The sequence below is a fragment of the Nicrophorus vespilloides genome, unplaced genomic scaffold (genome assembly GCF_001412225.1).
Source record: "Nicrophorus vespilloides isolate i.1.1-1 unplaced genomic scaffold, Nicve_v1.0, whole genome shotgun sequence".
Taxonomy (NCBI): Eukaryota; Metazoa; Arthropoda; class Insecta; order Coleoptera; family Silphidae; genus Nicrophorus; species Nicrophorus vespilloides.
In genome coordinates this window covers 79,154-103,812 of record NW_017096304.1, presented here as the reverse complement: position 1 = coordinate 103,812, position 24,659 = coordinate 79,154, and the positions used below count along the sequence as shown (strand labels likewise).

Below are 24,659 nucleotides of genomic sequence, written 5' to 3'. Positions count from 1 at the left end.
ATTATCGTTTTGGCCTTTCTTTCCTTACCAAAAAGCCTAATCAATTTTCACCTATCAACTATATATCGGTTATTTCCTTCTTCATATTTGTTTTTAGTTACTTTTCTTCATTACTATATCTATAGGTACGTTTATTAAATTTATTCTTATTTTTTTCTTCATCATCTTCATCTTCAATTTAGAGGTTTGAGCGTATAGTACTGGAGATTTCCAGAGAAAAAGAAACTCGATATTGAAAGTACTATACACTCAAAGAATATAATATCAAATCCAAATTAAGAACACAAACTCGAGAGAACGAAACAAGGTATAATGGACGAAAACACTCAGTTTAATTTTTATTCTGTTTTATCCCTTATTTATCCTATATACATACAGTTAACAATAGAAACCAATCGCTGCGATCATTGGATTTTCAGAAAAGTTAATTCGAACAAAAGAGAGAATTTATTGAAAACGAAAGTGTTCATTCACACTTTGCATGGTTGATTTTGGTTGGCAGTTTTTGGCAATTAGACCGAATCAATGATCTCGAACCGGAAATTTAGTTTACCCCTAAAACTATAATGAACCGAATCAACAAAAAAAAAATAACAATTAGCAGTAGTCCCGTGAAATAAAATATCCAAAAATATACGTTAAAAAAATTTAACTAAATTAAAATAAGAGACGATAGTAAAAAATAATGTTAAATCAAAATAATCATTCCTCGATTAAACTTTCTTTGTTAAGTCGTTTCAAATAAAAGAAATATGTTGTTACACGATGTGCGTTGTTGTTTGCTTTTTGCATGATAGAAAGTTCGTAAGATTTTCTTTCTTTGTTTTTTTTTTTGTTATTTACTAAAGCCGTACTAGAATTATGAAATAAAATAAAAAGCAGTAGTAGATTCAGTCATAGCTTATTACTTTTTGTTTGTATTTTGTTTGTTGTATGTGTTGTAGTTGTTGTTCTTGTTGCGGTTGTCGTTTTACCCCGAAAGAAATATTATTAGTAAATATTTTGTGTGTGTGTGTAGTTTTGTTTTTTTTTATATGATTTTTTTTTTGTTACTTAATTATAATTTTGTGTATCGCTTCGCCAGACCACTGTTGTATTGTCCAAATGGGTTCTCGCCGCACTACTCTCAGGCGAAGAACTCCTTGCCGTTGCCCCTGTTGTAAGGGTGTGATGTTGGCGACCTCTTTGGCTCTTCCAAGGCGTACGAGCCTTCGTCTTTCTTACGCATCCTATAGACGATGAACATCACCACGAGGATGGCACAGAGCAAACCAACAACAGCACCTCCAATGACAGCTAAAAAATAAGTATAAACAAATGATTATAAAAGCTTTCTTTGCAGAAGTTTCATTGTGTTAGCCTTACCGGCCAAGATTCCTGGTTGTGCGAAGAACGTGGGCCTGTCCTCGGATTTTGGATTCATGATGACGCTTGTATCGGATCCGGTTCCAGTGAATTTCACCGTATCTTCGTTCGCTGGTTTACTACGGTCTGGAAGCACGACCTTCGGGAGTATGGGTTTCTCGCTGTTAGGTTCTGAATAAAACGTAGGAAGTATTAGGTAAATTGAATCTAGGTTAATCTGGATGCCGGAACTTACCTAACGTGGAATCCTCATCATCGGGTCCGAAGCCAGAACCGCTAGATTCTAGGTCTTGCGATAATTCTCTCCCGCCCCCGCTTCCTTCCAGATCATCGTCGATGTCGATCTCGCCACCGTAATACGATTTATCCGAACTACTCTGTAACCACAAGGATATAACCCTAATTAGAGGCACGCCCCAGTATCAGATCAAATCCAGCGCAACGCCGGCCCACTCACTACCCGAAACCCAAACAAACTATATATCTCATGCAAACTAATACTCGACGCTAATTGATTCTCATCGGATCCATGAGAGCACTGAAGTCGTCGAGGTTCGCGGATCTCTGCTCTCTGCGAGCAGCTCCAGAGCTACAACTAACAGGATGAAGGTACAAATGGCGGCGCGAAGGAAGGATAATCAATAACGCAGAACTCTCGTTGTTAGGATACACAGAGTCTGCAGGACCTCAGTCGCACACCTAGTTTACAGGCCCGTACTCCTTTTTCCTTAGAACTCACACTGCGCCTGTGACGATATTTTAACAACAAATATAAACAACTTTTAATAATTTAAACAATTTCCTTCCCAGAAAATCTTAGATCTACAAATTCATAATTGTCTAAGCAATAATAATTGAAAATGCAATATCATTTGCATTTCAATAATCATATGTGAAATATTGTCCAAATTAAAAGAAATCGTATAATGTTACATCACTTATTAATAACAGAACAATCTCATGCAATGAAAAAAATGCTCAAATATTGATAATGATGATAACAAAACTACAAAATTTGATATAAAAAAATATGTTACATGTCACATTGTATTTTTTCGTAATCCAATTTAAAATAATTGGATTTTTTTTTAAATATTTGTTTTGGGCGAAAAATATTTGTTTCTTTTGTGTAAAAAATATGTATCAACAAAATAAATATATATATAATTTCAAAAAAGTGAACTGATACAAAGGGCTATTGACCATAGGTCTTTCTGCCCTGATGTGGTTTCAATAAAGTTTCAGGTTGTGCTGAAAGAAAAAAAAAAGAGCTGTGATCGATGTATAGTTGCCCTCAATTTTATAAATAACTTGTATTCCGCTACAATACACTTAATTTGTCACTTTATCGTCGATAATTCTGATAATACGAGATGCTGCGGGTGGTTGCGCAACACACAAAAATACAACAACGAATAGCGTTATTCGGTAGCAGGTAAAGAAAGCTAATGATTGGAAAGCATTAAGCTTCCCAAAATTAAGATTAAGTCACAAAACCAGTTCGTAAATACATTTTCAACCCCTGTCAGATGTTTTTTTTTGTTGCTCGCTCATCATGGACGCAATATGGGACAGGACTGAAAGGGGTTGATTAACAACCGCTCTCCATTGTCCGATTAATTACCTGTGTTCGTAGGCATTATTATAACAACAATGGTTTTCTATTGAAGTATAAAATGTGTATTCTGTGGCTTGCTAAAAAAATGATATCCTCCGGTTTGGGTCAGATTTCGTTTACGTAACAATTTTTTTTCCATGCCATTATTTCGTTACGCCACTTTCATAGATATTATAATTAATTATTTTTCTGCTCAAACTGAATATTCCTAGTGTGTAGCAGGTCTACACATCCAATGGGACGAATCATGTCGGATTAACCGTGCATCCGGTGGACGTAGCTTTATACTAACTACACCAAGAGAGGATACAGAATTGATGCGAAGCCCTGATGGTGTGCGGTGCGTATAAAGTGCGTGTATTGCGGATGCAGGCTTTTTGTTTCCCGCCAACGAAATTCTATTTTTGGGGCCAGGGCCTGCGGGAATTTTAAACAATTTACAAGGAGAGAAGGAGACTACTTCCCGGACATATGGTCCTCGAGCACGTGCGTTTGTCCGAGCTAAATGCCAATTACGAGATTCATATTCCAACACGATCATAGCTCTTCTCTTCTCATCTTCAAGACTTCACTCCTCGCTCCCTCCCTCTTCATCGCAGCCACCATTTTAAAAATATACCTGTATCTCTCCCGCATTGCGTGTCGACAAACTGTGAAGAACAACCCTGCGGACCTCCCAGGATGCACTGCATTCCGCACACATCAAAGAGCCCCAACCTTTGACACGGATCAAAATAGAAATTCGAAACGCCCCGGCAGCGGCTAAAGGGCGCATTAGGAAAACGTAATGCGAAACGGATAATACCCAGTTAGACGGTGCAAGTTTCCAATATAAACATCGTCAGACCCTTTCCAGGACGAATACAATTAAATGAAATCCTCACTAAAACATCTCTCCTTTTCAATATTTTTACATAACAACTCTCACAATATGCACCCGCTTATTTTAAAAAAGAAATAAGAAATGATTATATAATACTGTACAAGCCCGGTACGGTGCGCCCCACTCCAGCCCGCAGCTGGTATTCCAGGAAGGTCCGATAAGGGCTCTACCTGGTTAGGGTATATAAGCAAGCGGCTACATATCTGTACCCGCGCTCTCTTTACTCACTTCCGTCTTCGCTTCCGCTACTCTTGTGTCTTAATAACATATAAGTTTTTCTGTATTATCTCGTGTGTATTCTGTGTTGGCCCTCGAGTCTCGGACTCATTATACTGTAAGAAACCTTTGTGACATATATATCCTATGTATCAATCTGTATTGTAACAAGCCATGATCACTACAAATAAACATATATACGAGCATCTCCAAAATACTATAATTAAAATTCGTAAAATATTGAAAATAATAAACTTAATGTTCCAAAATTAATATAATACAAATGTTGATTTTAGATTTATGAAGCTTTCAGCTAACTATAATCCGTTTTACACACTTTATTAAATCTTTTCTATCAATATTAGCATTGGACAAACTTTCCTACTGTGTACGGGTATAATAGAATCCAAATTAATTGATTAATAATTAATTAAAATAATAATTCAATTTCAATTTATATAAATTTATATAACTAATAAAGATTTTTTTTTTAATATTTTCATTTTGTAACATTTTCTCCATATTTCCAGTTTATTTTCTATACATATATTATTTTCCACTGATAATATTGAATTTCTTAGCAGTTTGTATTTCTATTTGTTTTCTTTTTGCTTATACGTGATCTTTCTAGGTTAATCTTCTTTTTATATGCATACCTAAGCATTCCGCTTAGAATTGTTTCTAGGTAAAAGTGATATGCTCTGATTTGAATTCGTTTACTCTTACACTCTTATGTTTTGTTTAAAGAAATCATTTTTCAATTATACTTAAATTTAGTACAAACTAATAATAAATGAATTGATTAAAAGTTGTAGAACTACAAACATAAAAGTAACAATAATATATGAATATTATTGATCAATTGATTTTTCTGTGTGTGTCATTAAATATTGAAGAAAAATCAATTTAATATATAATTTATTTGGGTCTATATCGCAAGCCCGACGTTCGAAATCCCGACTATATCAAAATCTTTACAACCATAATCCCGACTGTATCAAAATCTCGACAACCATAATCCCGACTATATCAAAATCCCGACTATATTAAAATACGGAAACTGTAGAGATTTCGGTTGTCGGGAATTTGATTGACACCGAATTTATTTAATAAGAATCGGTTTATGTATGAGTAAAGTATAACTATTTTAGTTGTGTAAATAGACAATCGATATTTCGAAAAAAAAAATATACCGATTTAAAAAATATATGTGAGAGTCAACATATCGCCGGAACTTTCCCAGGACGAATAACAATAAATATTGACGTTAGATAAAGAAAGTAACGTTTAAATTTAGAGATCCGGTGCGCAATTGCGCCTCGCAAATGGGAAACGACATACACCATGTTAGGAGGTACAAAATTTTCCTCCAATATAAAAGCGGCGAGTTTTCCAGGACGAATGAAAACAAATATTATCGTTCGATGTGAAACACGCTAAAATTAGCTCCCTGATCCGATCCGAGCCATTATGCAACAACGCGCGACTTTTCTTTTAGCGGCTGCACGAAACCCGATTCCGCAATCTGCGAAACGCACATGCATGCATGATCATACACATACATATATATACACACAATCCTAAAATTAGTTCGATACGTGCTTACGTAATCCGCGAACTGCAGTAGCCTTATAGGCAAATGGGTCATATCCATCGGTTGTTGTTGTTATTATTGTTCGCTTCTAATTTACTTGGAATTTATACTTTGTATGACCGTAACAGGAGAGAGCGATTACAAAACATCCTCCTCCTGGGGCAACCGTTTAACCGTTTAACACCTCGCGATGACCTTGGAGGTAGGTTAAAAGTATGTAAAAAAAAGTATACAACAAATACGTACTGTTCGCAGGTAAATATTTAACTTGCTTTATGAGATAACGCGTTGAAAGTTAAAAAAATAAAAGATATCTTTTAGCTGATACCGAGGTGGTATGTGTCATCTTGAAGAAATGCGAATCGTCATGCGGTCATGATTAGTTAGAAAAAATTCTTGCTTGCTGATAGCTCTGTGAATCATAGACACGTGCACCGAAAGCAAAATAAGGAATTATTATTATTTGCAATAGTTTAGAGAAAATTTTCGGAGCTTTGTTGTTTTCTTAATTATAACCACCTGGTGTAATCCCACGTTCAAAGAAAGAAATATACGATTTAAGAAAGTTCAAGCTAAGTTTGGTAACAGTTCGGATTTTGAATTGTTCATGAATTTCGCTCAATGAAATATAAATGGGACAACAGATAAGTCAGAAGTTGGCAGCTGTATTAAAAGTTTAATTACTGCCAACTGCAAATACCCGATGGCGTTTTTCTTCGCTGCTTTTTTTCTTCTTCTTACTACGTTGAAACTTTGACGTGCCGTTAGGGTCGCAAACTGTCGTCTCTCACGCAACGCACATTAAAGCGAGAGAGAGAGAGAGAAAAATAAAGAAGGGGAAGAACAAGGGCTTTGATCGATACGTTATTTGGTATTGAAGGGTCTCCGATGTTCCGAAAAACCGAGTTTCCGCCGTGGTATGAGAGGGACGTGTTCTACGCACGGAATAGTTTTCCACCATCGGAATTCATTTCCGACTCCAATAAACAGCTTCCTTTAATCTCCCACCTTGGAGAGCCTAAAGTGAAAACTTCCAAACAGGCATTTTTAAAGCCAACTCCGCACGATTACGATAATTCCATACTTCCTCCAAAAGAATTTTTATATTAAAAGCTTCTCGCATACTTCTCGTTCCGATGATATTTACTTGGAAGTCGAATTGAATTTCCATTCCTTATGCTAACGAGGAAAAACTTTGCATTCGAAATACGTTCATTAACATTTTTCTTCTATAAAATAAATGAAATGAGTCAAAGTTGAAACGAAATTAACAGATTACTATTGTCGTCGTTTTTTTTCCGCTCATTTCTTTTCTAAGAAAATGGCTTCTTTAAAAGAAGCCGCGTTCTTGAAACCCAGTAAAGAACCATCATATAATCGCCGGACTACGTATAACAACGTTTTCGGGTTCTGTGTACACATACGCACAGGTAAAAGAACAAAAAGGAGGAGAAGAATAAGGACGTAGGTCGGTCGAACAGGTAGGTAGTAAGAGGATTCTTGAATGCATTCCATGCCCGTAGACGACCATCATCATCAATGAGACTTCCTGAACCGAATTCCGTAAGGCTAAGGCCGTTATCGCTATCCGCAATTAAAAAAGAACCAAACAACCCACATCTTCTAATACTTTTACAATATTATTGCTAATGGAAGGCAAACAGATTAGAAAGAGCAGATTGCGCAACCGGCGTGGGGGACTTCAACTTCTTCGATCGTCATAGCGTTTAACAATAACAACTAAGTTTCTCTAAAAGACAAATGATAACGAAGTTCTAAGTAATAGATGTTCCTACGCGACCCGAATTAAGGTTAACTTGTCCCACACGCCGCGGTTGCGCAATTAACTTCTTCCTTTTTTTTCCACAGCAATTACCCGCAAATGACGCAAAACGAATTATCCTACTTCGATTGTTCAGCTATTACCAATTAAGGACAGATTAGATATAAAATGAAATCATTGAAACTTATTATATTCATTAACGAAATCGTCAACATTCTAATAATATTTACAATAACAAATTTATTCTAATTGTACAATCATTTTCTTTTTACTTTTTCATATAAATAATGAATACAAATGTAATTTAAATTGATTATTAAAAATATTCTAAGTTTACTGAAATTTTCTCCAAACCAGATTATTTTATCTACAAAGAAAATGTTCACACAATTTCATTAATAAACATTTAGTAATTGTTGTGTGATTGAATGCATTTAATAGTAATGGTATGAATTGATTTTGTAGATGACATATTCAAAGTAGGTTCAGTGGATCAATATCTGTGTCTGTTGATAATTCTTGGGCTGGGCCCGTCTTATGACAGAGTTATAATCTAGTTAGAAATATTTATTAACACGTTCCAATTGATACGAATGTATAATCAGATACTATACCGAAAAGTCAAGGTGTCTCAAAGATGAGACTTCAGTTTTTGTCTTTTGGAAAGTAAATACGATGAAAAACCTGTGAGGACAGAAGTCTCAAAGACAAGCAAATTGGAATACTCGAAGCCGTTGAAGCGTGTTACAAATATTATTAAATGGTGGCAATTGATACGAATGTATAATCAGATACTATACCGAAAAGTCAAGGTCGTCTCAAAGATGAGACTTCAGTTTTTTACATTTGGAAAGTAAATACGATGAAAAACCTCTGAGGACAGAAGTCTTAGAGGGTCGAAGACAAGCAAATTGGATACTCGAAGCCGTTGAAGCGTGTTACAAATATTATTAAATGGTGGTATAAGGAGGAGTAGCAATATTTCCTGTCGACTTAGTGTCCTCGCAGCAATCCCGTCACGCATTATTAGCAAGATTAACGATTTTATGCGAAACAAAATGAGAACCACTGGTGACGATCAAGATTGATCACCGAGGAGGAGCATGACCCAATTCTAGCAGGTTAAAGCAATTTGCGCGCATAATGTGTGTTCCGCTCTTCAAGACACTTTAAGTGGCTCTTCCGTAAAAGCCGTCGAAGTTCCCATCCAGCATTTAAACTTTCGCCGATAGTGCTTATTATATTGCATGCTGCGTAAGGGTGCAAAAAGAAGCAACAAAAAAAAATATTTGAAAGGGATGGAAAGTAGGGTCTTTTTTTTTAGATGAACTCCTCCGTTTCTGCTGCTGAAGTCTTTCGGAAATTAACAAAACTCAAGCGAAATGAAAATACAACAGGCAAAAAAAAAACTAATGTTACATGAAAAGAATCGTCACTTCAAACGTGAACTAATTGCTTTCGTTGTTTCCGCCATTTCTCTTAGTCAAACGCTTTTCATTTGTATTCATCCCAGGAAAGTAACAATTTACAATAATTATTATCTTTACCAAACGTAAACGTTTTTAATTAAGTTATTTACGTATACATTTTTAAAAAGGAAATAATTACAAATTAATTATTTTTTTAAGAAACTACAAAAATGTTCTAAAACTAATTTGATGAATTATAGAATGTATACATTTCTAAGAATACTTTTGAAATTTTTTATTTTTAAATCAAAAATCAATTAAAGAACGTAATTATAAGAAAATGTTGCTTTTCAACATTTTTTTAAATTTTAATAATTTTTTTTGTTTTCGGTAAAAATTTGTATCTTAACTAACTCAAATAAATTGGAAAATTTTTCAAGTTATTAATTTTGTGTAATATTGTTCATTATAACTTTTGTAATTATATCTTTTTGATCATGATACTACGATGAGCAATTCATTCTGCACCTGTATGATAAATTTGTTTCAGCTAATCTGAACCAACGTTGGTTCTATAAAAGTTTATACCTTTTGATCTTCCCTAGGAATGAAAAAAACACGGCCAAAGCCAAAAGCGACTGCTTATAAGCCTCTTAATTATAAGGCAGATGCAATTAAAAGTTTAATTATTGACGGATTTAACTCCGAAACAACTTTATAATTAAAGTGCGACGCTGCGAATCCGACGAACATGACTTCAAAAACACTACACACATTTATCCATTCTTTGTTCCACAATCCTGAAGTTTCGTAACTCAATTAAATTAACTTTTTGGCGGGAACAAGAAAACAAAAATTAACCGGTTTTTGTTCGAAATACAAACTATAGTTTTCTTCTTCCGTTTGTCCCGGGGACATGCGTGCTCCAAAAATAACTTTCGAAATACCCACGCGGCGTCCGTAAACCGGCGGTTAAGCAATGCGGCATCTGCATTGCAAATCATTCGAATGAATCTCTCGAATCGATTCGCAATTAATTCCAATAATGGAACGTGCCATTAACGCTCGAACAATGGTATGTGCAATACACAACGATAAAACAAACCAAAACCAACAACAAACAAACAGAAAAAGAGTTTTGGATGGTTCGACGTTAATTGAATTCGGTTTGTTCTATAAATAAAATCGAAACCTGTTAGGGGGAATAATCTAAATCGACAAAGAGAATATTTCGAATTCATTGGAAAATAGAAACAGGTTTGACGATCATCTCTCCAGGCCTTCGTTCTTTCTCTCCACAATTTTTTTTTAATGTACTCTGTGTACTTGATTTATTTCTGTCTTGTGATCAGGAGAGTTTAGATCTTCAATACAAGCGGCCATTCCTACGTATCAATGGATTCAAATCGAGAAAACTCTACACGCTTCCTTCTAAATTATGTTTCTACATAACTTCAGTATTCGAATTATTTTTCAAGTATTTAATAAAAATCATCTCGCATCGCTTTCCAGCTTTTTTTTTATAAATTAGAAGACTTCTCACTTTTCTGTTTTTTAAAGCAACTTGAACATTCATTTCATTTATACTAAATTTATATCTAAATTTTTAATACTTTTGTATTTGCATCGCTTTCCTTTACATATGAAAATTTATCACATTTATTGATTTTTATAGTTATTTTATATCCCTTTGTTACACTTCTTATTAAATGTTTTCTTTTTATTCATAACTTTGATATTCGCATGTTAATAGAATGGTTATTCCTGAAGCTTTCTTATTTTGTTGTACATAGGTCACATCGTAAAAGACATAGCTTTCCAGAATGTTACACTTGTTTTCTAATAGAATCGCTTTTCTCTATGAGTGTAGTTACAGACATAATTGTCTACTTTTTGTACATGTTATGAATGTATTGAAATCACTTTCTTCTAAATTTCTTTCACATATCTTCTACGTACTACTTATACAAATATTGTCAATTATACGTAATTGCGATATGTACAAGCAATTGCATTCAAAATTTGCATTTATATTGTTCACAAGTGTTCAGTACATAACTTTTCCTGCGATAATTATCCAGATCATTACAGACACACTGTTTTTGTATACAAACTAATATTTGTAATGGCAACGCTTTCCGAATTATGTAACTTTGCATCGCATTCCTGTGCTAACAATCCGCATCATTACAGACACCAGTTTCCTATATGAACTGATGTGTTCATAATTAATTGGATTGTCTTTTTAATAAATTTACCGGTTTTGTCAAAATTTGAATCGCATTACCGGTTTATCGGTTTTTGAATTGTATTGGAGTTTTTTTTGTTGAACCGTTTGTAGTGTAGTGTAGGGTATGTATGGAAACTGGGTTAAATTATGAAATAGGATATCGTGTAAATGCAATATCGCATCAAACAGGGTGTGCATATTTTGCGTCGTCGTGTTTGCTGACCTAATGTCGTGCAATTATCGGTATATGCAGGCGGCGTGAATAGTTTAATATCGAGGATCATATTTTGCACATCCCGATCCATGGAACTAATTATTAAACGCGGAGTGGATTAGTGACGGCAGGATGGAAATGAACTAATAATTACTTTCGCAATGATCCCGTGAACATCGAGCGGAGATGGACGTACCAAATGGACCGATTATGGAATCGCGATGCGAGCGATGCTAATGCTAATGCCGGCGATTCCGAATTAATCACCGATTTCCAATTATGTGAAAAACCCGTCGGCATCCCGGGAAAACCGAACCAAACCGAACGAGCAAATTGTTATTGAATTGCTAATTGCGTTCAACCGATGAGTCTGACAATTGTAGAATCGACAAAAGCAAATCAAAAAATTCTTTGTTTTCGACCATCTGCGAATTTTTCAATACATAATACAACAAACAAAAATGCCGACCTTTGTTCTTTCGCCGACGCAAAACTGAATTCCGTTGACCGTGCGCTTTTTTTTTGTCTCTGCTACTGTGATTCCACTTTGCAACTTCCAAGGTTTTCGCTTCACTCCATTCAAACAAATGCAAATTCTTGAACAGCACAATAACAAGTCTTAAAACCGTCAATTAGTCATCGCGAAGTATGTTTATCTAATGACAAGTATTATGAATAAGACAAGCCTAAAATGAGGATTCTTTGAGTTTTGTTTACTGCGTTGTATAAAATATTTAGACGTGCTCGTTTATCCTGGTTGAACGAGGAATGAACGTAATTCAGGATCAAATTGAATGTTTGGAGATAAATTGCGGCGTGATAAATTGCCACCATGCACACGGACCGGACCCAAATAACCATAAATAAAACACGAGACAAGAAGGGCGAATGCACATACAAGCTACCAACAACAAAAAAAAACAACACGTAGGAAGGAATAATCGAATTGTTTATTCGATTTCATTTAATCATTCGTAAATCATCCGAAACAGATTCCGTCCCTTGAATATTACATTCCTCAGTGAGATGATACTAACGATTTTACTCATACATCAAAGTTAACAGTTTGTCTTTTTTGTACATAAAATTGTAAAAGTAATCATATTTTAAATGCAATACATTCATTTTTTTACGATAAACCCAATCACATTTGCAGTACATTTTATCAATATTAAATCAACGTCTAGACATCAGTAAAAATATTTATATTAAACGAAATATATAAACTAAATACATTTTATCTAAAAAAAAATATTTTTCATACATAAAATAATTTATAATAAAAATTTTCTAATTTTGTTCTAGAAAAAATCAATTATCCATAATTAATTATTCACATTTTACAATCAATATATTTTTTCTATATTTCTTTCAGAGTTAGCAAGTTCTCATTTGTTCATAATTCTCAATAATCATTCAGCATGTATTTTTACCATCTGCATTATTTATATATAGTTCGTCGAAAATTGTGAAATATATCAATTATACCATATTTTTTGGTACATCCAATTGTTATTATACAAATAACAAATGTGTGTCCCAATATGTCCCGATTAAGCGGAATCGAGTGAATTTAGAAAAAATAATTGTATTAATTTTAATAGAATTACAAAATGCAGTTCAAATTTCATAAAATGATAAAGTTAATATTATTGCAATCGTTGAAAAACAAGTGATTATAGATAAATTGTGTATCGCCTGCTGATAGATTTGAAAGCTTTGTTTGCTATAAAAAATGATGTGCAAATAGAGTTCCGACAAACACAATCATTTCAGAGTATATAAGTTATGAATAAAAAATGATTTCAGTTGTTGCTGATCAATTGTTCAATTGGCATGTAAATAGTATCGAACCTGGGAGTATATATATATCAGATTAAAGCTCTGGATGTGAAACAAAATGGAGGGACTTCAGTAATACCTAACTCGATTACAAACTCGCAATTAATGAAATCATATTTCGAAGTGCTTTCCACCCTTTTCAGATGGAAAACGCGGAAAATAGAGTTTTGACTAATTGAGTTTTCCAATTACATCGGAATACGCGTCCGCGCTCTCTACCGTCTCCCATTATTATTATTATTTTTTTTTAATTTTATTTATTTTTTGTTTGTTTCTGTTCGTATTGAATTTTGTTGCGTCTCCGCCGAGCCGTGGAAAAGGCGCTTTTGAATTTCATGATCGGCTTAAACGAATTGATTGAATCAGAGGCAATAAACACGGTTGAACTTTCGCGTTACCCAGGGGATCAATCGAATCAATCAATTTCGTCGAATGAAGGAAGCGCACGCCTCGCGCATTAATCCCATTACATTGAGGCATTTTGCAGTTCCTCAAGGCTCGTCGATCCGCAACGAACTAGTGGATGCAACAGCCGAGGAAAGGTTTCTTACCTCGTCTGGAATAAACGCTTGTTACCATTTCCCTCATCCCTTTTTCTATTTATCGCTTTTATGTACAGTACATAATCTCACACTCAGATGCGGCTAATAAGGCGCGGTAATATGCAATCTCTGATCAAACATTTGCTCCAGCGAATTTCCTCGTTTCGTTTGCTTTACAAACATACACACACACAAGCTCACATCGTTGTAACTATTGACATTTACAAACTCCTTCGTAGTTGATTACTCTTCACGAGTCGCCTTTCAGACAGAACTCTGATCACTCTCCCTAATTGCCAGAAGCATCCGCCAGTAATTGAATCTTATTGCAAAAGCGAAACAGTTGAAGTTTTGAGCAAAATTAGCACAAGTTGCTGGCAAACGTGTCCAGAACAAAGTTGATAATAGACGGGGAGAGTTCAAAGTGAAAGCCGTCGAACGTTCACCGCTAAAAGAGCAACATCAAAGAAACGTTTGAAGATTTATTATTTAACAGAAAAACACACGATCAGATGACCAAAAAAAAATAAATGACTTGCGAAGCATAAATTGGATGAGCGACAGCCGTAATTAAGAATTAAAAAATCTGTTAATTAGTAACGCGATGCTACCGAAAAATCTCCAATTAAATGAAGCTCCTCGACTTAGCATAATAATACAGTGCTTCAATAGAGCCTCACAATGGATACCTGAGTGCCACTCGTGTGCAATGAATGGCTTTTTATGCTCAGAGAAGATAAAAACAAGTAACACAAAACAAAAACAGTTATTCATATGCGAATTACGCTCTATTTGTACGGGGTGTAGTGCAATGGATACGTGCAAACATTGGAGGAAACTGGATTGTACTGGATTATGTATACGGATTGGTCAACGCTTATTGATGGAATTCAAGGGTTTGACAACGACAACAAAACACGTACGCCTAGTATTTTATTTTTTTCCGTTTTCCAAAAGGTAGCTTTAATTAATCCTGGCGAGGTTTACAAAAAAAATTGCGCATACACACACAGACACTCCATACTTGTGTCTCGTTAATTAAAAGATATTTAATTAATTTTAACTGCAACCGCTTGTTCGTTATGCAACAGTATTTTCGGAATCCGGGCGGGTGTTTGTGCTGGAGTACGCTGCGAGTATGGGACAAGAACAAGATGGAGTGTACAAGGGACACGCCGAGGGCCCGGCGATTGCGTAAGCGGCGCCCGTTCTGTTCCAATGTTACGTGTCATACAGAACGTGGCCAATTAACATTGAAATTGGTCGGCGCGCGAGGTGACAACAAGCTGGATGGTCGATTTGTTCTTCTATTCTTTCCCCTTGAACCTCTGACACGGCTAATGGCCGTTCCGTCGGCAGTTTGATCCTTCTCCGATACACTCCATCTCTCTCTAGAGTTCAGTTTTAAAATGTCCGGTCACGTACCTCCTATAACATCGTTTTATTGGCTTGCATGTGTGTCTATCCATCTATCTATGAGCGAGTGCGTCCGTCCGACGAAAGCTGAAATGCGAACGATCCCAGGGGACAAATGAGGAATTCCCGGGAGGCAAGGGGCGCGAATTCATCGTTTGCCGCCCCCGATTCCAATCACGTGTCTACTTTAATTCGCCTCAATCCACTTTAACAACTTCGCCGCCATTGTTGCAAACTTCGACAAAGTCGCGCGCTAATTTATTCCGGATGCATTTCTTTCCATTTCCGCTTGCCAATTTATTTCCAATCCTATGCAAATTAAATTCTCTTCGCATTTCAAAGCCGCGATTCCGATTCGATTCGTACAGGTGCATCTCAAGCATTAAAAAAAAATGAACACCCTTACCAATTTCTCAGAAAATTGCAATTTACTATCTAAGTTTTCCATTTGGTATTATTGATTTCCAGCAGCAGTTTCAATTTCATCTCGATAATCCAATAAATACGTTATTTCCGGGTAAACCGGAAAAATGCAAAATTATCAATCAACCGCTTTCAAGAAGATTACAAAATGAGAATCAATCGTTTATCCTCAAAAAATATCTCAATCTACTCCCATTGTTGCTACCTTTTATCGAACCGCGCGATAATTTATTCAGGATGTGTTTCTTTCCATTGCCTCTAGCCAATTCGTTTCCACCAATCCGATCCAAATTCAATTTATTTCCCATTTTAAAAACAGCATTTCTCGGTTCAGATCAAACAAGTGCATTTCGTGCACGAAGAGCAAATGGAAACTTTAACATCGTTAGTAACCCAGCCATTTTATGACGATACACAACAAGACTTCAACATGAGGGCAAAACACAATTAAAGTTTTAGATTCAATGTGTTCACTAAGAACTATAGTTTCAATCTAGTCTTGTTATTCAAAGAAATATTTAACTTCTACGAAAACCGAAAAAATGCTGAATTGGACTCATATTTCAAAATCATAAGATTAATAAGCTATTTTCAATAGAGATCTATTTTCATTTATATAATTTAGCCAAATTCAATGAATAATACTGATGAGTGCATAGTTGTATAAAGGCATGATGTTAATTAATTTATACGATTCGAAATGTGTTTACTTCTGCTCATTCGGAGATTCAAGAATACGTGCTGCATCTGTAAGGCTGACACAACAAATTATGTGACAAGTAGTTTAATGCGAGATGTTTAAGTTAATCACTGACGTCCGTCCTGTATTTTCACCTCTAGTCAAATTGCGCTTCAATTTAATTTCGCTCCAACGCAAATTTGATATCTTCCATCTTCTGGTTATAGTTGCCGTCAATTTAAAAGTACTTTGGTGACTGTTCAAAGCATGAATTAGGTAATAATATTTCGTCGTAATAAACGCTGTAGTTAAGTTGATTTATTGCGTCAAGAACAGTTTGTATACAGAAGATATATAAAAATCAAAGATCATTTTTTCAGTAGACTTAAATTTGTGAAGAAAGAAACAAAAGTTATATTTACAAAGTGAGAATGGATGGAGGATGTAGTGTTCTCTTGCATCTTCAAACATCCATTTAATGAGCGTATACAGTGAAACGAAAACGCTTTGCCTTGATGTGGATGAATGATATAATGCGTAGCATCCAAAACAAAACCAAACCAAAAAAAGAGGAGTAGCACATACGTACGACGTTCACATACAAAGAAATGGATGAACGGCCGCGAAGTGCCAACATTTCTGAGCCCGAGGAGACAGAATTCCAATCAAGGCTCGCGCACTACGTGCCAGTCGACAATTTATTCCGAGCCAGACCAAAAAATAATCGATATCCGCCAAACCAAAGTGTCCAATAATTGCAGTGCCAACCTTGAGTCGTTGGATATAGAGAGACAGGTAGTCAGGCGATAATTTTCCTTATGAGAAAGAAAAAGAAAAAAAAAAGAAAACCCAGAGGAAATACAAATACCGGTTGTTCATAATTTTTTTTTCCACTCCTCCGGTCGCCGCCGTTCGTTCGGTTACATAACCAAATTCGTAGAGGGCAGATGGAAAACGGAATGGAAAAATGAAAGGAAACAACAACAACGTAAAAAAAATCAATGTCCACCCCAATCCACCACTCGCTTTTCTCTTTCGGCCATTTTTGCACAGCGCTAATAAAATTTTTATTGCGAATAAAGGTTCTCCCATATTTTTTTTTTATACCGCACGTTGTTGTCCATTTTATTTATATTTTTTGATCCTTTTTTGCAGTCCTCTGCGTGTTGTTCTTCGCCGCTTCAATTCACATATTTATTTTTTGGTACTCTCCAATTGATTCACCATTGTATAGCAGTATTGAACCAACAGCAGCAGCGCAGATACAAATGTTTATAAATATAAAAATAACTATTATGCAACTATTTAATTATCAATAGTTGCCTCAGGCGCGATCGGAATACGAAATGATACTTGTGCTTCCTCGTTGTATCGATGATTCTGTTTTAGGATAGGCGAAGTAGCGGACCACCAGTGCCAGTACCAAGGTGTGTACCTCCGCGACGATCAATCAGTCATCACCGGCGACGAAGCGCAAATAATAAAAAAGTTAATATCGAAGCAATAAAATTCACAGACCGCCGTTTCGCCGATAAATATTAAATTCCGAAGGCATTCGACGCCTGTCTACGCCGTGTCGAGCAAAGCTATTTCGCTTTAATTACTAGAAGACGCCAGGTTCAATATATATATATCTGTATAGAGATATATCTATATATATATATATATAAAGATATATCTAAATGTATATATAGATCCAATTAGACCCCGAGGAGCCACAGCTTCGATAATGGAAACGGATTATGCGAAATTATTCGCTAATGATTTAATGGCGAGTTGCAAAATGTGCTACCGCCCTATTAGACATCATTAAGGGAGTCATTTATTATTTACCTCTGAACCGAAGAAAAACCCTGTACATTTTCACATTCAAACTTTCCAGCTGCTGCAATGCAGCATCCATAATTTCACGGATTCTAACAGAAAAGGCTTTAAAATGAAAAAGCTAGTTTCCTTAGTTAATACCATAATAAAACTAGATTAAATAACTACAATGAAAGTGGGTATAACAAACGAATCTTTCATCTAATTCTATTGTTATAAAATTTATCAAATATATGTTTGAATATGATCAGAGAATAGTGTAACAACTAACAAATATGATAAACTAATCTTAGGTATTATTTTCAAAATGAGATAAAATGTACAGAAAAGCATTAGAAAAATATTTTTTCGCAGCTATATGTATGATTTTAAATGTAAACAATAAGTTATTTGAAAGAGCATACCAGAATTTAGATAAAGTAGATAAAATTATGTTTGTTAAAAATGAACTTGAAGTACCTTAGAATTAAATTATAGACAATTTATATTAGCAAATTACTCAATCAAGGAACCCCATGTTCATTCTGTTAATCGAAACGACCTTATTCATAGCTCATGTAGATGTATACCGTTTACTGCGTTCTAAGGTTAGGAATACCCGTAGTATGCAATAAGTTAGCGGTTGCGGTAGATAACCTTCAAACAAGAATAAATGCTCTCAATATACATACGAAAAAATGTTTAAAAACAGTGAATCAAGATAAGTAAATGAATCGACGGTTGTGGCGCAGAATCGATTTGTTTAAAATTAGATAATTTGCACATAAGTCTAAACAAACATACACCACGATTAGATTGCGCTCTATCAAAGAGAGTGTGTTTACCAGAGGTCTCGACAAATCTTAACAACAATGATAAATGTTTAACAAGCATACAGTGAAAAAAACAATCTGTTTTTATATTTTAAGGGTTGAAAATTTTCAGTTTTTAAGATTTGTTTTGATACATTTTACTTGGAAGACTTCGATTTTGAATATGTTCTTGGGGAAATATGAAGATTAAATGATTATGATGATGAAGAAGAAAAAAATGTATGATGCCAATATCCATATTTTTCGGTATAATTTTTGCAACTCAATTAATTCGGTTGCATATTCAATTCCGGACGTGCACATTTAGACAAAGCCTTCGAAGTGTTGTTGTCTTGGAACAGACAGGTGACGCTATTGTGCCATGCCCCGGAGGGAGATAATGGAGGCAGCTTTTGTTCGTTTTTGACAGCCTCCACCCATCATCACATCCCGTCGCTCCACACTGCTCCGCGCGTTATCATTTCCAACCCCTAAAGCATCAATGCGCTCTACTCCAAATTAAATAAGAAACACTCATTCGAAGTTCAAGCAATCCTAGATCCCTTAGGTCCATTCCGCCACCCTCGCACTCAAGCGAAAACACCCTTTATTAATTACCGCCCATCCAAGTTGCAAATTAATATTTACACGTGTTATACATCTCAACTTTAAATGTGATTCTGTGAATGTATGCATTAATTAGATTTTTTTATACTAACTTATTTTGTAAGCAGGACAATGTATTTTATGAAATCAGTAGATAAAGTGAGAACACAATAGTAATTGGATTAGTAAGATAAGTTTTTTTAAATTTTTGATTATCCTAAGATTATAAAATTTAAAATTAAAAACTAATTCCAAACAAACGAATTTACCAAAACAATTATTATTAATTAAAAGAAATCGGTAAGATAAGATATTTGTAATTAGATAGAAGTGAAAACTTTCTAATTATTGATTGAAACTTCAATCATCACTAAATCCCAATCGTAAGGTAATTAATTACTAGTTAAATTAAGTACTTCAGAAACTGCTACAATAGGATCAAAGTTTTACTCGATTTGCAACCTCAACAAGTTTTGAGAAACTCATCGAATAGTTATTAAACCATTAAATATCAATCAACAAATCCAAGTCAAAGTCTTTTAAACCAAAAACTATAGTAAAATTAGTAAAAACAAATGACAAAAATATTATTTTGAAATATCCAATTACTGTAATTAGTGATGAAATTAAGTGATTTAAAATGAACACATTCGAATTTATGGTTCTTAAAAATGAAACTAAACTGTTTATGTAAAGTACTTGAGGATCAAAACATTCGAACTATATCATCCAACATAGGTGATGCCGAAACTCTTTCAAGAGTTGCACAACAAACGGATCAATACCATTGTATACGTGCAAGAAGAAGAAAAATATATAATATCGTTACGCTTTGCAGCTTCTTCTCGGCTGTCTTTCCAGCGATCCTTCAAATAACAAACCGCACTGACGTGGAGATGATCTCCTTCTTAACCCCGACCTTATCAATCGAGCCGTTCCAATCGAAAACCCGCACATTCGACTACAATCAGCGAACGAAAAGCAACAAACCGTTTCGAAAAGTCTCAGGAATGATGAACGAATAACAACAAGAAGAAGAAAAATAAAAAGAATCTTAATTGCTTCTACCGAACTGAATGGCTCGGATTTATTTCATGCCTATGGAATTCGAAGGGCCTTTTACTTTGTCTGAGAACAAAACGCGCAAAGGCAAAAAGGAAACATAGATGAGAAGAGAAGGAATAGTTCCGAAAGAAATTCCATCACGAACTTTTCCCGAACTTTCCGGGCGCGAATTGTGAAAGAGGTACAAAAAAAAAATCAAGGCAAACGAATTAGAGCCGAATTATTTTAATTAGAGCCGTGCAAACATTTAAATGCGTTCCGAATTGAAAAACAAACGGCACGAAAATAAATAGGATTTTTAACGAGCCAGACCGAACGAACGCACATAAAATTGTCCGGCGCCATTAAATCTGCACAATGTGCGTCCATTATAAAAAAAAAAAAAATTGGTGCCAAAAAAGTCACAAATTTATATTTTAAAAAAATATGTTACTTATTATTTGATACTTTTACTAGTTATTTCATGAATTCAAAATTTTACATTCTAATCAAACTAATTACTATTATTAATAGACAGTCATAATTAGTTATAAAACTGATTATACGGTAAAGCTGTATCATATATAAATATGAATATTTGACAAATTTACTGTTTCAGGGAATTCCCGAATTAGCAATGTTTAACATTGCCAAAGAAAGGGAAAACAAACGCGCGTGTAATTTATGTCCATGTTTTCGCGTATTTCCCCTCACGTTCCAATTATACTTCTTGTGTGCTTCGGAGCGCTTTGTTCCATGCCACGGCCGTAATTAAAATATTGAGAAATATTATTTTCATGTGGGATTGGAAGGCGATGTTTGAAACAACTCCCTGGGCGGGTTAGCATTGATTACTCTCAGAAACAGCTGTTCAATTTGAGCAGCAGGTACACATATATACGTCGTACATGCTGAAAAACGTGCATATATATATATATAATGCGTATGTATATACTGTGTGCTGGGATTCAATTATGAAAGCGGGTTTTGCACAAGTCTGTCTGCTTTTGAGGTGGGATTATGAAAATATTTTCGTTGGAAATAGGCGAACAAATGAGGAGCGTTGAACAAACACTGTAAATAAACTGTGGGATTTGAAATGCTTGAGTATACAGGATGATGTCGTTCGAAGGACTCTTAATTACGTCTCTAATAGAGGCAAGCAGAGGTAGACAGGTGCTGGGGGACACCCTGTATCCAGATGGTGATGGTAAAGGTAAAGGAAAGTCGAGAGCCGCGGCTCCCACATATTCTATTCAGAATTTGTGTCAACTGTAAAATTAAGCTAGATGCTAAGCGTACATCATTTATGGATGGAAAAACAGGTTTCAAAGCCTCCGCCATCTCCTCATCCTCCTCCTCCACAACTCATTTTTTCTCCTACAAGAAACGTACGTCGACGACAAATGAAAGTAACCACGAGACACGCGAAACAGAAGGACGGACTGCAGCAATACCAATTCGGAGAAACTTGGTACTTTCACGTAAAGCTTAAAACTTAAACGCCACCCACGTCGCCTTCTGCACATGGTATTAGGCAAAAGCGTAACATGCAACATCAAACGGGCGCAATAAAGTTGCTTAAACGAAAGAAGAATACAAAAAAAACACACACTTCGAAAGGTCTAATTCGTTTTAAAGACCGAAAAAGTTTGCAGCCTCAAGAGGTAGAATCCTACAAATTCCTCGGTGAGGCAACACGAAACCTTTACTATTTCCTGGAATCCAAAGCCATTCGAGCACCAATACAATAACCATTGTTAAGTAGCATTCTACTTCGGAATCTAAAGCCGCTTATACTCATGGTTTCCATTGCACCTTAGATAAACCATCCCATAATATTTCCTTTTAGAAAAGCAAAAATACTTCTCTAATGCGTTACCATCTTGAGAAGAAATCGAACGGTAAACATAAGAAAATCCAATCAAATCACTGCAACTTTATGAAACTCTACCTTGTTATACAATGCATCTGGGGCAGAGCGGATGAGAATATCTCTATGGATGGGGACGGGGAGGCATCTTTTCATTTCCTTGCGGCGGAATGCAAAGTTTTTCCATCCAACCACACATCGTATATTGGATGAGAAATGTGCATTGTGCAAATATTGGAAAATGCGGTCGGAGAATCTTCAGTACGTGCCTGCGGTAAGATTGCAACGGTTTCCAATTAATTTTCCTGGAAAATTTTCCGTAATTGAATCGGATTGGATTCCGTCTACTGGTTCTGAATGCATGTTTGGCTCTATATTAAACAGCTCCAAATGCGCAATGGAATTGATTAATTAGAGCTGGAGAGGCCATAAACAGATCGCAACAATACGATACGTATTAGTATAATGTACCGGCCGATTTAATACGTTGATCCAAGTAATTACTTGGCTTTCCATAATACGACTGTATGTGCATGCAATTAGCCTTGCAATCACACCTCTGATAATAACAAAATCACTACAAAACGAAGTTTAACTCAATTCTCAGTTTATTCTGAAAATCGTTCGATAAAAACGTAACTTACGACAATTCTCAATTCTCACAAGTATTTATCAATATTTCGAGCACAAATTTTAAAACTACAAAGCGAGTTTAAGTAGAACAATTACCTTTCAATTATTTTGGCAAGTACAAACAGTACGTCGGATTGAACATCCCTATATGAGCTTAAACAATACAAATCCATCATAGCAAAGACTGGATTTACATTCATCACAGGATTATAACAGAGCATTTGAGCAGATCGCTAATAACATATGGAATTGGAACACTTCATCGAAATCGATTTGTGCACCAAAACCATTGAATTTCGGGTAAAAAAAGCTCGAAATGATTGTGCAAATTAAGCTCTCCGCTTTCCGCCAACGCGCGTCGCACTAATCTCATATGAAAATGCATTAATTTCTTTACAAAACGAAAATTTAATGCCCAAATCGACAATAAAAATGTTAGATTATTCACGGCATGGAGATAATCCGTACATTTATATGCCCAATTTCATTTCGTTCTGTTAAAATGTTCTTAATAATAATTTCAAATTAACGCATTTATTCTGATGGTCAAACGAAAATGATTTCAAACTAAAATATGACATCTTGTGTGGTCTATTTTATGCGATTATTAATTTCTTTACATGTAAATATGATTGTGGTGTGTTTGTTACACGGTGAATGGGTAATAAAGATTGAACTGGAAATGCACGTTCATAAAACGGAGAAGATTCGCGGAAAGCGAATGTTAAAAAAAATGAATTCCTAGAAAACGTTCGTTCAAGAATGACCGAGACGCTTAATAATATAAACGGAGAGAAAAATGAAGTATAATAATAGAAACGAGAGAATAGAAACTGATTTAATCTAGGAACAATTTCGAATTCGTCGAATAAATCTTCCGACGTAGACGGGCTGAATTAAACAATAGCTTTCTTCGTGGTTTCCCTTTGACGCTAGAGCATAATGTAGCCTTTACATAACAACACAATGATCGTTCCTCTTTCTACAACTAAACTTGCGCCATTCGTGATTATTGTATCAACGCAATTGAATTATCAACAGAGAATAACCGAAGGCTTGCTTTCATTTCCAACATTCAGGCACTGCCGTTTTCACTGTTCTACACATGAATTGTATTTTAATCCACTGAAAACAAAGTTATTCGAACTATATACATGTTCTTGCATACAGAAGTCTTCCAGAATATTTCATGAAATATTATAACTTACAGTTAAAGACTTCAAAATATTATATGTTTTCATTTATGCTCATATCTCAACACTGATTCAAACTATGATGAATATTTGATAACACACATTTGCAGACTTAAGCTGTGTTTTCTTTTGTGGTTTAGTTATATACAAATACTGAACAATTATCATAAAGATGATTAATTCAATGAACACATAAATATACGCATGTGATAGTTTATCCAATAAATAGTGATTCATAATATTACAAATTTTTTTTTTATCCAAATGTTCAAGCAATAACAATCAAAATAATGTAATATTTTATACTTAGAGTGTTCAAATATTGTCTTTAGTGTTAATTTTATCTCTTAATTAAAGATTTAAGTTGTAATCATTTCATGGAATTCGTCATGCAAATATCTGTTAACGTAAACAGACTTGTAAAGCAAGCATACACAATGCGAAATTGGAAATTTATAAAGAGCTATGACGCACAGGAATG

The 24,659-nt window shown here is 35.0% G+C and overlaps 1 protein-coding gene across 1 annotated transcript in view; it reads right to left on the bottom strand.

The window, feature by feature from the left end:
• Positions 1-1,023: 1,023 nt before the first annotated feature.
• LOC108556615 (syndecan-like) overlaps positions 1,024-24,659 on the bottom strand; it is a 27,101-nt gene continuing 3,465 nt past the window's right edge. The window contains exons 2-4 of the mRNA XM_017912797.1: positions 1,601-1,742; positions 1,366-1,536; positions 1,024-1,296 (exon numbers count right to left, since the gene is read on the bottom strand). Coding sequence (XP_017768286.1) covers positions 1,127-1,296; positions 1,366-1,536; positions 1,601-1,742 — 483 coding nt within the window. The 3' untranslated portion in view covers positions 1,024-1,126. The remainder of the gene's footprint in view (positions 1,297-1,365; positions 1,537-1,600; positions 1,743-24,659) is intronic.